Here is a 16,157-nt window from a genome sequence, read left to right on the forward strand (position 1 = left end):
TACAAAATCCGAAAGAGTCCTTTCGTCGTAAATTGGACAAAATTAGACGTATAGCCATAGGAGTGACTGTTTTGTATAGTTGGCGACCTATACTACCCAACCACAATCGGTTTAGAAAATTAAATTAAGTTTTGTTGCAAAAAAAGATTTTTAAAAATCGATTTTTTGAAGAAATTCATTTGATGACCAATTTTTGCATTTTTGATAAGGGTGGGGGTTTTATTTTTTTCAACATTTTGAAAATCTGACATTTTTTCCTGCGAATGCCATTTGATAGGCAATTTAATGACGAATTCAGTGATGTATGACATTCCATCATTTGACTATTACTTCTCAGCGTTTTGATAGAAAAACTGATTTTTTAGGGGTTTTTTTTAGGTTTTTGGAGACTTGTTAAAAAACAAAATCCGAAAGAGTCCTTTCGTTGTAAATTGGACAAAATTAGACGTATAGCCATAGGAGTGACTGTTTTGTATAGTTGGCGACCTATACTACCCAACCACAATCGGTTTAGAAAAATAAATTAAGTTTTGTTGCAAAAATAGATTTTTAAAAATCGATTTTTTGAAGAAATTCATTTGATGACCAATTTTTGCATTTTTGATAAGGGTGGGGGTCATCAATTTTTTCAAAATTTTGAAAATCTGAAAAATTTTTAACTCCGAATGCCATTTCATAGGCAATTTAATGACGAACTCAGCGATGTATGACATTCCATCATTTGACTATTACTTCTCAGCGTTTTGATAGAAAAACTGATTTTTTAGGTGTTTTTTTTCGGTTTTTGGAGATATGTCAAAATACAAAATCCGAAAGAGTCCTTTCGTTGTAACTTGGACAAAATTAGACGTATAGCCATAGGAGTGGCTGTTTTGTATAGTTTGCGACCTACACTATCCATCCACAATCGGTTTAGAAAAATGAATTTTGTTTTGGTGCAATAACAGATTTTTAAAAATCGATTTTTTGAAGAAATTAATTTTACGACCAATTTTTGCATTTTTGATAAGGGTGGGGGTCATCATTTTTTTCAAAAATTTGAAAATCTGAAAAAATATTTACTGCGAACGCCATTTGATAGGTAATTTAATGACGAATTCAGCGATGTATGACATTCCATCATTTGACTATTACTTTCAGCGTTTTGATAGAAAACTGATTTTTTAGGTGTTTATTTTAGGTTTTTGTAGTCTTGTAAAAAGATAAAATACGAAAGACTAATTTCGTTGTAACTTTGGCAAAATTAGACGTATAGCCATAAGAGTGACTGTTTTGTATAGTTTGCGACCTACACTATCCATCCACAATCGGTTTAGAAAAATTAATTTTGTTTTGGTGCAAAAACAGATTTTTAAAAATCGATTTTTTGAAGAAATTAATTTTTGGGCCAGTTTTTGCATTTTTGATAAGGGTGGGGGTCATCATTTTTTTCAAAAATTTGAAAATCTGAAAAAATATTTAATGCGAATGCCATTTGATAGGCAATTTAATGACGAATTCAGCGATGTATGACATTCCATCATTTGACTATTACTTTCAGCGTTTTGATAGAAAAACTGATTTTTTAGGTGTTTTTTTTAGGTTTTAGGAGACTTGTAAAAAAATAAAACACGAAAGAGTCCTTTCGTTGTAACTTAAAATTTATCAAGGAAATGCTAGGAAATAGTTTAATATCAAAATGAAGTGTAATAAATGGCTTTTAAAATAAATATGAATGACTCTTAAATTCATAAATTAACCATTTTCACAAATTTTATTAAAGCAAGAAATGTTTAGTGACTTAATTGTTTTCCACATCAAAATGCAGCGTAATTATTCCAATTGAAAATGATATATTGTGATGTTCTTATAAAATAAGAAGCAAAGACCCATCATTTATTTCGTTGAGTGTAAAATATGTTTTGCAGAAGGCAAATGCGTTTATATGTTCGGACAGCGGGACGTGTGCCAGCGGCATGCGGACTGCCCACCGGGCAGCGCCTGCATGCTGGTCGCCCAGGAGGGCGTCTGGCGGTGCGAGTCTGATCCGGAGTCGGGAGGTTCCACCTCGCTCCTGAGGGACATATTCGGACTGAGGCAGAGGCAGCCACTAGGCAGCGAGTGCAGCAGCAGCAGCGACTGCCAGGTGATCAAGTAAGTATGGTATGGGAAAGTCGATTTCTTGAAAAAAGGTATAAATACTACATTTTTCAGTGGCATGTGCTGCCAGCACCAGCGGTTGCACCACCGTGCAGCCATTAAGCTGAGCTGTGGCTACTTCCGTGATGCCTTTGACTGCGTGGACATGGTCGGATCGGAAGTGAGCGGTCAATGCTGACCTAATTAGCACAAAAAATAATTTATAATTTCATTTCACAGAACCACCGCAATTGAAAAACACTTTAAAACCAAAAGCTTAAGGCACAGAAATATTTATGAGATTGAGTGGGCAAAACAAAACACATAAATTAAACTTCATATACTTCACATAACCCACACCATAACTAATTAATTAGGTTTACGCCTGGAATAGAGAAAATTAACAACAAACGAAGTAAGTTCTTTTACAAATATTTTCGGTTGCTTTTATGTATGTATTTTTATTTAAAGTGCCAGTAAAAACGCAGCTTAAAGCTAAAAGTTAGACTCTGTTTACACTTTCAACGCTTTTGTTTTGAACATTACACCCAAGTAAATCATTCCTCGTTTCTCTATCTCTCTCTTTGCCTTTCTATATATCTCTCATGATCCAATCCATTTACGATTAATACACATTACAAATCTTTCGCCTATTTCCTTTATGGCTGAGACACATTTTGCTTACTTGAGCCTAACATAATTCGCACAAAGTTTTTCGTTTTAGTTCTTTAAATCTTTGAAATGTTGAACCAAAATTATATTTTGCAGCAAAATAGGATCTTTTTTGTAAAATTAATTTTTATATGTTTTTGCGCATTGTTAAAGTCTTCTGTTGAATTTGTGTTCTTCGGTTTTAATTGAATCTTAAACTCAGTTCAATGTAAGTTGTTTTTGGTTTGGATCAGGGACTAAGGTCGTGGGTTTTAGGAAATGCTCCACATTGTAGGTTGTTTTGGGGTTTGTCTTAGAAACAACTTTCTGCTTAAACTTAGTTTGGAACACTGGCAAACAATTATCAATAAACGCACTTCATTGAAATTTGTTTCTTTTTTGTGTTTGACTCGCACAGACTATTTACAGATTTTACAATTACAGGAATAGTTTCAGAAACTAAATATATGTATGCAAATACAGCTTAAAATATTTTGCTTAGATTTGTTTTTCCCAAAGAAATCGATTGTGTTCGTACAGGAAATGATTAACTTCGGAAGGCTTAAAATAAAATAGGAAATTAAATTTCGCAGGCCGAAAAATAACAATATGCATTATATAATCATAACCCTAATTACAATCTTGCATGCACTGCTTACTTGTAGCTTACATCCAAATGATTAAAATGTTAATTAATGTTTACTTTAATCTCTCAGCTGGCGTGTGTTTATGGGTTGTGGGAACATGGTTTGTGTTGAAACTACTATTGCATTTCGATAATGGTTTTGTGTGTGTACAGGTATATGTTGATAACGGACTCATTAAGCTTTATGGCATTTGATGTGAAAAATTAATTATTTTACGATGTTAAACTTATTGTATGACCCGAAATTAGCACACCAAACTGTGTGTTCACATACTTAAACTAGTGGTTTAGCTTTGTTCACGAAACATTGAGTTCCTTTGAATTTACAATAGAAGCAAATATAGTATACAATTCATATATAAATATACCATAAATCTTTTTAATATTTTATAGTTTTTTTTTTTTACTTTGATGTATTTTGTATGGCTACAGTAAAATAGGAAGAACAAGCTTTGGTTATAAGAGGACAAGAAACAGAAATAATAAAAGGAATAATGGACATGCGACAAATGGATAGATAAGATAACAAAAAAAATAAGTATGCGTGAGGATGAACCTGCAACCAATTTTGGTCGATTGCCAGAGTCGAGAGTTTTGATATAGACATTTTAAAATAGTTTTAACTTAGGATTACAAATAGAAGTTCTTTAATCGATATGGAAATACACTTATGGGAGAAGGGCTTGGCTTAGGTTAAGCTTAGGAGGCACAGCAGCAGCAATAGCGACGTGGGCATGGCAAGCTGTGCGTGAGCAGGCGGCGCACCAAATTGTTTAATTCTTTTAATTTTATTTTTACGTTACGATTTCCTGAGTTTGTCAACTTTATATCTGTTGGATTATGCCTAAAGTTATCTTCTCTGCTGATGATCTGTATCTGTTTTTGTTTTTTGTTTTTCTATTTTGCAGGCAACAAATTGTCAGTGATTTGAATCGGTTTTCTCACTGCTTTCTACTGCTGCTCAGTCTTGACAAAGTCTTACTGTATTTTTCGTTTTGTATTTATCGTTTTGTATTTATCGTTTTGTTAGCTGGATTCTCTCGCTTGCAAACAGGATTTATAAAAAATATATATTGTGTATATAAAGGTGTTTGTTTGTTGGTATATATAACTAGGCCCCATCTGGTAGCTCTAATGGCAGTGCGGCAGATTCGTTTGGGGCGCCGCTTTGCTCACGCTGCCCGGAAACAAGCAAATCTCAGCGTAAATGTCAACAAAGTTTATGTACAATAGTTTAGGATGGTGTTAACACAAAACTAATAACGAGCTCGTTCTGTATGGAAACAAAGCAAAGCATTGAAAACGTTAAGGATGATGAGTTAGCACTTAATATTTACAATTTTCTTTGTAATTCATTTCTTAACGGGTTTCTGGAACTGCTTCGCAGGCGCTGCCAGGACATTTAAGGTAACACGGGGCCAGGTTACAGGTTACTAATGTATGTCTCCCCCCGATCCCGATCCATGGGTGGTCACGGGGGCGTCTCCTCGAACTAGAGCCACAATCAGTTCTTGACCTTGTCCTCCACACTGATGCTAGCAAGTGTCTTTTTGATGCGCAGCGCTGTCAAACGGGCCACGGGATTGGGATACCAGCACTCCTTCATTACTTTGGCCATGTTGTGAAGCACATCGGAGGCGTGCCAGCGGTTTGGAATGTTTGGTCGGCTCTTCTCAATGCAAACCACCTGAAAGGAGATACAAAACATTAGACTACTCGTTCCTTTGCATACAGTGCATACGGTCAAAGACTTGCCTTTTTCATCTCCTCAATGCTGGGATCTGGCTGCACGGCGTCGTAGTAGGGCAACTGGTACTCATCGTAGATCATGCCCATGTTGCAGCGACGTGCAATCTCCCAGAGAATCAGGCCAAAGGCGTACACATCCGCTCGCTTGTAGGAGTCAAAGTGCTGGTCGTTCATGCTCTCGTCCAGCACCTCGGGCGCCATGTAGCGCTTGGTGCCGACGCGGTGCGTCGAGGGTATGTCCACCGAGTCATTTTTCTCCACGTGACGCACGGCCAGACCCAGATCCCCAATGGCACAGCTCAGGTTTGACTTGACCAGTATGTTCTTGGACTTGAGATCGCGGTGAGCGATGGCCGGCTTGCCGCGAGTGCCCACAATATCCATGTGCAGATGGGCCAGTCCAGTGGCAATGCTCAACGACATGTTCAGCATGGTGTTGGTGTCGACCGTGTGCGTGGTTAGATAGTCAAACAGAGATCCGTTCTCATGGTAGTCGGTAACCAGCCACAACTGGGTCCAAGTTCCGTTGTCTGTGAGAAAAAGAGTTCCAAAAGAGTTAGCCACCAGAGAATGAGAGCTGGGCTGATAAGCTCACCCTTGTTGTCCGCAGCTATAAAGCCAAGAATGTTCTCGTGCCGAAGCATTACCGTCTGATAGATTTCCGCCTCACGGAACCAGGAGCACTCCTCGCGACTGGAGAAGATCTTGACCGCCACGTTCTCGCCGCGCCATCGTCCACGCCAGACCTCCCCGAAACGTCCCTTGCCGATGACCTGGCATAGTTGCACCTGGCGGGCAATGGAACGCTGCACCAGCAGGGGCAGACCAGCTGAAACGAAGAGTACAGAGCTGGTCAAATATGCAGGTGGATCCATCCTCCCCCCATGGAACTCACCCGAACCCGAACCGGAGGTGGTCATTTCAATGATGTCGTGTATGGTAGTATTACCATTCAGTATGGGATCGTACACAGAATCCTCCTTGGCAAACGGCCTGCCGCTGGCCAAGCGCTTTCGGCGTTGGCAGTAGTACCATGTACCTGTGCCCGTGACGCAAATTAAGAGGGTGGCGCCTAGGATGATGGCCACAAACTCCCAGCTGGTCAAACGATGGGGCACATTGTCTGGACACAATTCAAGGAGACTTTTATTATTAAGGGCAGGCATAATGTACTCCATGTGAGTGTGATTGAATTAATGGAAAATAAATACAAAGAGAATGCAGAATGTTATTCAATCAATTGATAGTGGCATGCAGGAAGCCGTTAACAGGCAAATGTGCGTGATAACAGAAACAAAACAGGGTGCAAAACGAAACGAAACAAATCCAAACCCAAAAAGCTCATTCCAAACACTGTTAGCGATTAGTAGCTCTTAAATGTAGTAATTTATTTACACAAAACATCACTGACCTGCACATGAATAATTTGAGTTATTTACAAACCTTTTTTGGTATGCAAAACAGCAACGAGCTTAAAAACTACTTCAAAACTACTACATGATGAAGAAAACTTATAGAACAAAAAAAGACGTATTTTTTGGCTGTTTACAAGAAAAGAAAACGTCCCAAATCCAAACCCAAGCCCAAATCCCAACCGAGATATTCCTCAGACGAACTTACTCATACACACATACCAACCTCCCACTGAATAAACACAAAAGTGCAATGGAAATGAGCGAACAACTACTAAAAACAATATGAAATACTTTACAGCACCGATGCTTAAATGCCCTACCAGAAGTTACACCTTGAGTTAATCAAAAAACTCAAAATTATAATACAACAAAGTCAACTGGGCTATATTTATGGAGCCCCACTTGGATCACTAACGTTATTAAATTTAAACCAATTAAAATTTTTTTTTTTAATTTCCTTAAAAACAATTACGGAAACATTAATGTTAAAGTAGCTTATGCAAATCTTTAGATATTTTAAAACCTGATAAGGAGATTTCAGTAGAGATTTAGTTTAACGTAGGGATTATATCGGCACTCCTCAATTACAAATATATTATTTAAACTCAAAACCTTTAGAGTGGGCTAATGGAACTTCTGATAGGGTATATAAGTATGAAAAAGCGGAAGACTGCTGGGCAAAAATGCGGCCATTAATGAATGAAATGAGAGAACGTTGACTGCGACTTGCAGTTGCAACTGCAGCTCTGAAAGCGGCATTGCACATGAATGAATGGGCGAACTGCACAAACAGAAAAAGGGCAGACACACAGATACACACCGCCACAGACATTTCGGGGGAGTGGGCGGCAAGGGGAGGGAGTTCGAGAGGGGGCAAACAAGGCCACCGTCTGCAAGGGCTTCTTGAAACACCTCCTCCTCCTCCTCCGCCTTCTGTTGGGTGGTTGTGTGGCAGGCTGGTCGGCCCTTGAGACGGGTTTGTTGCTGTCCCTGAATGCCTGCCTCGCTAACTTCCTCCCAAAATGCGTTTTTAATAAGTCAATACGATGATGACGCAAGAGGTCAGGTTAGCAGACAAAACCCGCCAAACGGTGCGGCAGAAACTTAGTTGAAAGGTTGCGGCCCAAGTAAAGTAGGGTGGGGTAGTGGGGTGGTGGGGTGGTGGTCTAGTAGACGAGGAAATAGACAAGGTAACAATGTGGTGTGTATAATTCACATAAGATGTGACAACGAAAGTCAACGAATAAACAAACTTACGATACAACGGATTGAAACGAGCGAAATAAATGATAACATGTTTCCAATTGCATTTAAAATAATTTTAACTGAGAGTTTAATTCTTGAAAATTGTTTACTCTTTTTATATAAGCTATGCTTGTAAAGTAAACAACCAAATCAAATAAATATCGTTCTATCAGTGATTAAACAAAGAATTTTTTGTCATTAATTTTTAAATTAGTTTTTAAATTAGTTAACATGTAAAAACTTTAGAAATTGTATGCTTAAAGAGAATGAAATTGGGAACATGTTCGGTGCTTACTATACCTATTCTGCCCTCGGAGGACGAACAAGGACGTAGACTGGGGTGGGTTGTGGGTGGTCGCTAACTGCGTGGGTGTGCGAATCCGTGTGTGTGTGTGTTAGCCAGGTATGCTGATGCGTGTAAGTTTTTCTTGTTTGAATTCAATGTGTTACAAATTTGAGTATACCAAAAAAAAAAACTACGCAAATGAGGTGGTAAAATGGCATGGGCGTGGCTGCTTCGATGGTGGTTGGATTGCTGGGTTGTGACGGTGGTGGAGGTGCGGGTGTTGGCGGTGCATTGCTGATCTCACCTGGTAGGACACCACTGTAATTCTGACGTGTATTGCAATAATCTTCGGCACAGCACTGTGAGGAGCCTGCCTCCGAATTTAATTTGCACGAGGTCGGATCTTCGGGTGGCAACTGGTCTGTTATGCATCTACATACATAATATTTTGTTTGTTTTTACTATGTGGCTTAAGCTGGTGTATATTAGTACTACAACTAAATTACTTTCTAGGTTTTTGGGTAGTAAGAGATTAGCACTTATAGTTGTTCTTGTTGTAGTTGTTGCGGTGTGCAGTTGCGAAGCAGCTTTTGTTGTTTATTTAATTTTTGGAAGGGGTTTACAGTTTGGGATTTTTTTCAGCTGCAGCACGTGGATTCAACTGTGTTTTTGGGTGCAAAGGCAATAAGCTGAGTCTGTCGGCCATCAAATACCGGGGAAATGGGGGGAAACGTTTGCCAAATGTGGGGAGGGGTTAACTCCTATACCAGGTTGTCAAATCAGTTCCGTGTTTCTTTTTCGAGGAATTAGAACTGAATTTTGAACCATTTTGTTTCAAAATTTGGAAGGGATTTATTGGTCCTTTATTTGTATGTATTTTCAAAAACAAAAGACCACGGAACAGTGTAGGAAAAGCATTCAGGTTGGTTTCAAAATCAGATCCATCTGGAGTCATGGTAGAAAAAACACAAAAAAAAAAACATCGATAGTCGAGACAGAAAATACAAAAAATGCTTAAATACCGAAGATTCACCGCTAAAAGCGAATAAGTAACGACCTTAGGGCAAAACAAATTCGCCCCCTAAGTAGAAAGTCAGATATCTACAAACTACAAACACGATTTGAATTTGAAAAGATACTTTGGCATGCATAAAGTTACGTGTAATTCATTAGGATAAGGTGTAAGCTGGATTCCGTGTAAGATTTATAGTGTGTGTTTGTGCCACAGAGGAAAGCAAATAGAGAAAAAACAGTCAAAAGAAAAGGAAAAATAGAAAGGGAGCCCGAAAAACGAAAAAAAACAGTGAAAATAGTTAAGGCAAATAATAAATATAGGAGCAAAAACTTTGGCGTTGTGCACACCCGAAGGAGTCAAAGTAAAATAAACTAAAATTGTTATTACAGATAATTGTATTGTTATTACTTTAATTATTATAATGCAGTGCTTAATTAGGCAGAGTGAATTAGAGAAAAAGTGCAAACTAAAGAGAGAAATTGTATTGTTGTTGTAAGGTTGTGTGGTTGTTGTTACTTGAATGTGGCTGTACCTGTTTCAAATATCCTGTTCATAATCTCATTCTTATTGCAGAAATCAGTGTCACAGCACTCAATCCTAAACGTATTATACTTTTCGTTACTAGTGAGGCATTCGAGGGGCTTATTCCGCTGCATATTGTATTTCACAGGCAAGCACCTACGTCACCGTACAGCACGGTTCACGATTATGTAAACGAGCGGGGATTTATTCGATTTATTCGATATATTCGAGTGGAGGCCAAAGGGAGCGGAGATCGGAATTTAGGGAGATAGAGAAAATATAACATTTAAACGAAATTAGTATTGCTTTGCATTGGTTGATGGCTTGCGGCTGCTTCTGCTGTAGTCGTTGCTGCCTTCGGCTTGTTGCTAATTGAAATTTCAGTCTGGTTAGTAGCAGTAAGAGTATTATAATAATATTTAAAACAATGTGTAAAATGCCGCACTGGTCTTTCAGAAGGTCATCATTAGTAGCGCTCAGCATTTCGGGTTATGGGTAATTCAAAAAACTGCAACTTAACGAGCATAAGTGTGGGAAAACAGTCCAAAGAACGGTCAAAACGGGGCAACTTGTTGTTGAACGGCGTGCGAGAAAACAGGAAAAGGGGGAGCAGTCAGAAAGGAAAGGATTAGGAGCTAAGCACGTGCAGAACGCACGCACCTTCGACGGCGACCGACGACCCCCGCTGACCCTCCAAAGGATTAGACGGCTGGTCCCTCGCCTTGGGCCTCAGAAACAGATTGCAGAAGTCGCCGTCGTTGCAGCAGGCGTGGGCTCCTCTTCGACCAACCGGACGGGCCGTGGGTCCGCCGTGCAATCCATCGTTGCACCAGATAAAACGGCCTGGCGGAAAACTCTGCGACATGTTCAGGCATCTGCACCGCAGATCACACAGATCAAATACATATATCCACTGACTGGGCTCTGAGAGGCAAGTGCTAACCTACTCCACGGCCTGTCCCCCGGCCCACGGGACTCACCTGTAGCTGAAGGTGATGGTGTCATCGGAGTTCTTCTCCACGGAAGTAAAGCAAAAGCCATCCGTCTCGCAAATGTGGTTTGCATCCTTGCAGGTGTCGCAATGGCACTTGATCTTTTCTATAAGTTAAAAAATAATAAGGAACTGTTAGATCAGATCATTAAGCAAACTTTAAAATCAAAGAAAAGTCTTAATTGTAGATGCCTTGATTAAATAAACTTGTAGGTACAATTCTTTGAGACATTCAAAGTAACGAAATAAAACAAATTGTTATTGCTGATAAAACACAGGTGTGTTTACAAACTAATGCAGTTTATATTGGCAAATCAGCATATCTTAATTAAAAAATTAAGCCAAGTAAGCAGAATGTCATTTATAATAACTCAATAAGCACGTAAAGCAGAGCTGTTAATACTGAAAATTAAAAAAAATAAGCCATTCCTTAAAAATGAAATGCTAAGAACAAATAACAAAAAAGTATATAATAGAGTCCAAAAATATTATGGAATCAATGACACTCGCTGGTCAATCTTTCTTAAAAAAAATGCAGCACAGCTTCTCCCCTGGTAGCTTTATAAATAGCCAGTACTTTTGATAGACTATTAATAGGATTTATTATTTGAACTATTCTTATCAAGCTCTATTTTCCAATTTCCAACTCCTTGGATTGAGAAAACGCACAGACTCCGATTGAATCAAATCAATCAATTAAAGGTGCTGTCAGAAATTAACTAATTAGAGAACGAAGCAATCCATTAATAAACCGATCGCTGTTTGGCATCTCCTTCGGCACTGACCACAAGTTGGGATTTGCCATAATCAAGCCCCCGGGGCACCTGTTCGGGCACATGCTCGCCCAGACAGACATCCACGTTCACCGACTCCGCCGAGAGCGTGATGAAACAAAAACAAATGCATTTAGCATTAACAAAGCAGACGCGGAGAAGACAAGTGCAAAGTGGAGGGCCAGACAATGCGACCAGTTTTCCTTCCCCCGACTGCGAGAATCCAGTGTTTAGGCCTGAGTCTTTTTTTTTTTTTTTTTTTTTGTGCCGACTGCAGTTGCAAGTGCCCGAGTGCAACGAGCAAATGCATCCAGACGTGGGGGTGTCTGCTGCCAGGCAGCGTTGGAGTGGGCCATGAGAGCTGTCTGGCTCAGCTCATTGACACCACACCGTGCTGACGTCACAATATGAGACGGATTCGGAGCCACAGGCGAAGAAGCTAGTCGAAGAAGAGGCCTTTTAGGAATGCATTCAGAGTCTTTGAGGTGTTACAGTCACGCGATATACACTCGAAAAATATACCAGAAATCTATCCATAAAACCGATTCCAAATTTATCTTTAACATTGAATGTTAGAGTCTATTTGAATCTAATCTAAAAGTATGATTTTAAAATTTAACAAGAAAGAAAGCAAACTTCGGCAAGCCGAAGTTCATATACCCTTGCAGCTATCGCAAGAATTAAATATTTTTAAAAACATTAAAATTATGATTTACTTGCGTATATGTTTAAAAACATTTGCAGCTTAATTATTTGATTGTTCTTTTATATATTTTTATTATTTGTATGGGAGATATATGCTATAGTCGTCCGATTTTGATGAAATTTTAACCATAATTCTGAAATATTTAACCATTGCTATATGTCGAAGAACTAAACAAAAAATTAAAAAACAGCAAAGTTATAATTTTTTTCAATTATTTTTCCGATTGTTCCTATGGGAGCTATATGCTATAGTCGTCCGATTTTGATGAAATTTTAACCATAATTCTGAAATATTTAACCATTGCTATATGTCGAAGAACTAAACAAAAAATTAAAAAACAGCAAAGTTATAATTTTTTTTCAATTATTTTTCCGATTGTTCCTATGGGAGCTATATGCTATAGTCGTCCAATTTTGATGAAATTTAAACCATAATTCTGAATTATTTAACCATTGCTATATGTCGAAGAACTAAACAAAAAATTAAAAAACAGCAAAGTTATAATTTTTTTTCAATTATTTTACCGATTGTTCCTATGGGAGCTATATGCTATAGTCGTCCGATCCGGATCGTTCCGACTTATATACTACCTGCAATAGAAAGACAACTTTTGGGAAAGTTTCATGCAGATAGCTTTAAAACTGAGAGACTAGTTTGCATATAAACGGACGGACAGACGGACGGACAGACGGACATGGCTAGATCGACTCTACTAGTGATGCTGATCAAGAATATATATACTTTATAGGGTCGGAAACGTCTCCTTCACTGCGTTGCAAACTTCTGACTGAAATTATAATACCCTCTGCAAGGGTATAAAAATATAAACTCCAAAACTAAGAACACAAAATATATAGTTAAAACAAATATACTGTAGTTAAGAATTTAACAACTGTTTCCTCTTCGGTTTCAAATAGTTTTAGTTATTGACTTAAATTGTGTTGTAAGTTACAACTTGTAACACTACATGCCTAATTAATGGCTTACAATAAACCGCATATTCTTAAATTTGAGACTTAAAAAATGAACATTATCAAGAACACTAACTTCATATAAGGTATTATCAAACAAACTGAGCCTTTAAAAAGCCTTTTTAAAAAATACAAGCACACCAAATTAAAGATGCCAAACATACTGTTTCGCTTTTCACTTTCGGGAAGTTTGTTAAAATTTAATAAGGTCCGAGTTCTGACATTTGAACGTGGTTATAACATCATTTGAAAGTTTTCATCAACTTTAACATATCTCATGTCACAAAGTAAATAAAAAAAAAGTATAACTATTTACTGACAATAGAATTCGAGTTTTTCATTAGAAATTGGAAACCGGAACAGTGTTTATGTCTATTAACTTGTTTGTTTATAAGATATAAACTTTCATAAAAATCTATAGCTTAAACAGAACTGTGGCAGTATCTAGCGATTGAATTTCCTACAACTGTTGTACAAATAACTTCAACTTTTTGTTACTCTAACCAATTCTCTCAGTGTGCTCTTCATTTATGGAGCGTTCCGGGACTTACTTTCTGGCTTCTTGGTGCTGGGCACTGCAGCAACGTATGTTGGCAGCTGAGGGGCTGCGGCCGGGGCAACTGCTCTGGATCCGTCGCCGTCTTGCGGCAAAAGCATGGCCACGGCGCTGCCGTTGTTGTTGTTGTTGCTGTTGTTGTCGCTGCTCCCCTTATCAGCGGACAGAGACGGCGATTGCAATTGATAAGCCTCGCCAGCTGTTCCATTCGGCGGCGCCCTGGTCGTAGTCGGCCATTTACCAGAGCGGACGGCAGGATCAGATCGGGAGCCATTCGGACTGGTGTCCATCACGAACTCAACGGGTGAGGCTGCACGGGGAGGGGAGATTTTAGGTTAGTTTCGCACCTGACCCGAGCCAACCGAGCCCCTGGGAGAACTCACCGCAAACGGAGGCGCCGAGCAGAGCGCCCAGGAAGATTAGCTGGGGCGCAGATAACATGTTTTGTATTCGCATCGATAGTGTGCGACTGGGAGCTAATGTTATTGTTTGCTGCCTGGGGGCTTTTCTTTTGTTTTCCACGATCGCACGCACACGCGCGTCGCAAGTTCAAAGTCTGTGGCCTGCAAATGAGGTTGTTTTTGTTTTTGTGGAAGGAGTCGCGGGAGGCGCGGCCAAAGGACACCGCAGACAGCCACTAATTGGCCCCGAATTGCGCATTTATCGCGTAGGACCCGCACCCGCGGAGGTTCACATTTTGCGGGGGCATTGTCGAGGATATAGAAATATATATAGTTTGCTTAACGAGCAACGAGCAACGAAATTCGCACTACACACTCGAACTCCACACTCCGCCCAATTTGGTTGAAAAAACTGCTTCACATTTCACGGAAGAAGGCGACTTTTCAGGCGGATTTTCATCACGTGATCAGGGGCAGCGCAGCTTGGAAATTGAGAAACTTCCTATTACGCGAGATAGTCGGCACTTTTAGATGGATAGTCCAACCGTTTGATATTATTAATTGCTGCTATTTTGCGTTAAAAATACAATTTTGTGCAGCGAAAAAACCGCGGTGCTGTGTGTGTGAATTAGAGCTGGAACTTTAATTGGTGTTTATTCGATACTATCGATACTGCCAGAAAATGTTTTCTATCGGTGTTTCGATATCAATTATTTTTACTTTAAAAATTGTGGTCTAGTATACCACTAAATTTAAACAAATTAGTAAGTACTAACCATAAATCCCTGAAGCTTTTCCGACATTAAAAGGATAACTGTTATCTTCAGAAAACGACGATGCAAAAACTAACTTTTAAAGCCATTAGAAAAAACGTACTAGCGAAGCAGTTGTGAGCTATTCTCAAAATAAGCTTTTACTAGTTGTTTTTATATGGATAGTTATTTTATCTTTAAATACATGGCACGATTTGGATTTTTAGTAACAGAAATTTATTTCCAATAACTGCAGGTACTGCACATGTGCCAAGAAATCCAATCAGAACCAAAATGCAGGCAGGCCACGTCTTTGTCGGTTGGTAGTTTTTATTGCCACAACAAGCTGAAAACGTTTAGGGGCGGCATTCCGGGCTCGGCTCCCTTCATGAAGCCTGCGAAAATAAAATTCGAATTAAATCAATGTTTGCTAAAAGAATTCCCTAACTGCTTCTTCTTCCCAGCCGCGTGTGGAAGGGCAAAAAACATGACACAAACTCACCCAAATACAGGACAAGAGGAACGAAACCCCAATGAAATCCAGTCTGCACGGCATCCACAACAACACCCAGTCGCTCCTTGACTCCCTCGGATAGCTCCATTTCGTGTAATTATTTAATTTATTCCGCTTGGCGAATTATGAAATGAAAACCAATGCACCGACTGAAAAGCTAGTGTTGGAAACCGGCTCTTTTTTGAGAGGGAAACAGCTGACTGAAATTATTTAAAATAAAATGTTTGCCTTTTCTTTATTAAGTTCAGGAAAGCTCTTTCGCAGCTTGCTAGGGCCTAAACTAATGGGAAAATTTAAGAAATTAGAGAAATGAAGTCTGACAGTTTTAAATTGGTGTGGTAACTCTGGCGGACAAGCAAAAGAATTTCATATGTTTTTGAGGTGGTCGCACTGCAGCATGTCTCTTGTCCCTTTCGGTCTTTCACTAGAACTGTTCCAATTTTCGATACTTTATTTTTATGAAAGATTTATTGGAAGTTCAAAATAAAAATTATTAAAGGTTCTTATGAAAATAAATTTAATTTGGAGCGGTTATCTAGCTTAAATTTTAGTCGATTTCGATTTAATATAATATTTAAAATTTTAGGGTTTTTGAATAAATTCAATATATCACTTAAATCAAATATATTCAACGAATTTTAAATTTTATTAATAACAAAAATTGGAAGGTCAGGCCTTTTAACAGCTGAGCGAGAACCAAATATATTCGATTACTATCGATTACATTAATGGCCTCTATTCGATAGCTTCGTCACCACTCACAATCCCAGCTCTAGTCTCCTATCCTTTTCGCTCTCGCTCTGCTGCTCACATGCGTTCTAGATCGTTTTATTTTCTTGATTTTCA

General features: G+C 38.8%; 3 protein-coding genes across 7 annotated transcripts; 1 reads left to right on the forward strand and 2 right to left on the reverse strand.

Annotated features, from left to right (window-relative positions):
- Positions 1-1,912: 1,912 nt before the first annotated feature.
- On the forward strand, positions 1,913-2,373 carry LOC108149670 (ITG-like peptide). The gene is made up of 3 exons (XM_017277420.2): positions 1,913-2,133; positions 2,194-2,299; positions 2,359-2,373. Exons 1-3 carry the CDS (start codon positions 1,925-1,927, stop codon positions 2,371-2,373), a joined length of 330 nt encoding a protein of 109 aa, XP_017132909.2. The 5' UTR covers positions 1,913-1,924.
- Positions 2,374-2,552: 179 nt separating this feature from the next.
- Positions 2,553-14,695, reverse strand: LOC108149757 (TGF-beta receptor type-1). 5 transcript variants are annotated; one of them, XR_001774644.2, is made up of 9 exons: positions 14,028-14,695; positions 13,640-13,954; positions 10,628-10,745; positions 10,308-10,522; positions 6,060-6,287; positions 5,760-5,993; positions 5,171-5,694; positions 4,753-5,102; positions 2,553-4,688 (listed from the first exon to the last, which is right to left on the reverse strand). XR_001774644.2 is itself a non-coding variant. In XM_017277597.2 (8 exons), the coding sequence occupies exons 1-8, from the start codon at positions 14,098-14,100 to the stop codon at positions 4,920-4,922; spliced, it is 1,803 nt and encodes a 600-aa protein (XP_017133086.2). In that variant the 5' UTR covers positions 14,101-14,695; the 3' UTR covers positions 2,553-4,919. The 5 variants fall into 5 exon arrangements, 4 of the variants coding, with proteins under 4 accessions (XP_017133086.2, XP_017133077.2, XP_017133063.2 ...); XM_017277597.2 differs by lacking the exon at positions 10,308-10,522 and adding an exon at positions 8,415-8,542 and having other exon boundaries at positions 2,553-5,102; XM_017277588.2 differs by lacking the exon at positions 10,308-10,522 and adding an exon at positions 9,658-9,803 and having other exon boundaries at positions 2,553-5,102.
- Positions 14,696-15,017: 322 nt separating this feature from the next.
- Positions 15,018-15,543, reverse strand: LOC108149783 (mitochondrial import receptor subunit TOM7 homolog). The gene is made up of 2 exons (XM_017277641.2): positions 15,300-15,543; positions 15,018-15,192 (listed from the first exon to the last, which is right to left on the reverse strand). Exons 1-2 carry the CDS (start codon positions 15,397-15,399, stop codon positions 15,128-15,130), a joined length of 165 nt encoding a protein of 54 aa, XP_017133130.1. The 5' UTR covers positions 15,400-15,543; the 3' UTR covers positions 15,018-15,127.
- Positions 15,544-16,157: the final 614 nt, after the last annotated feature.

The sequence above is a fragment of the Drosophila elegans genome, unplaced genomic scaffold (assembly GCF_018152505.1).
Source record: "Drosophila elegans isolate 14027-0461.03 unplaced genomic scaffold, ASM1815250v1 contig_520, whole genome shotgun sequence".
In the NCBI taxonomy this organism is placed as follows: Eukaryota; Metazoa; Arthropoda; class Insecta; order Diptera; family Drosophilidae; genus Drosophila; species Drosophila elegans.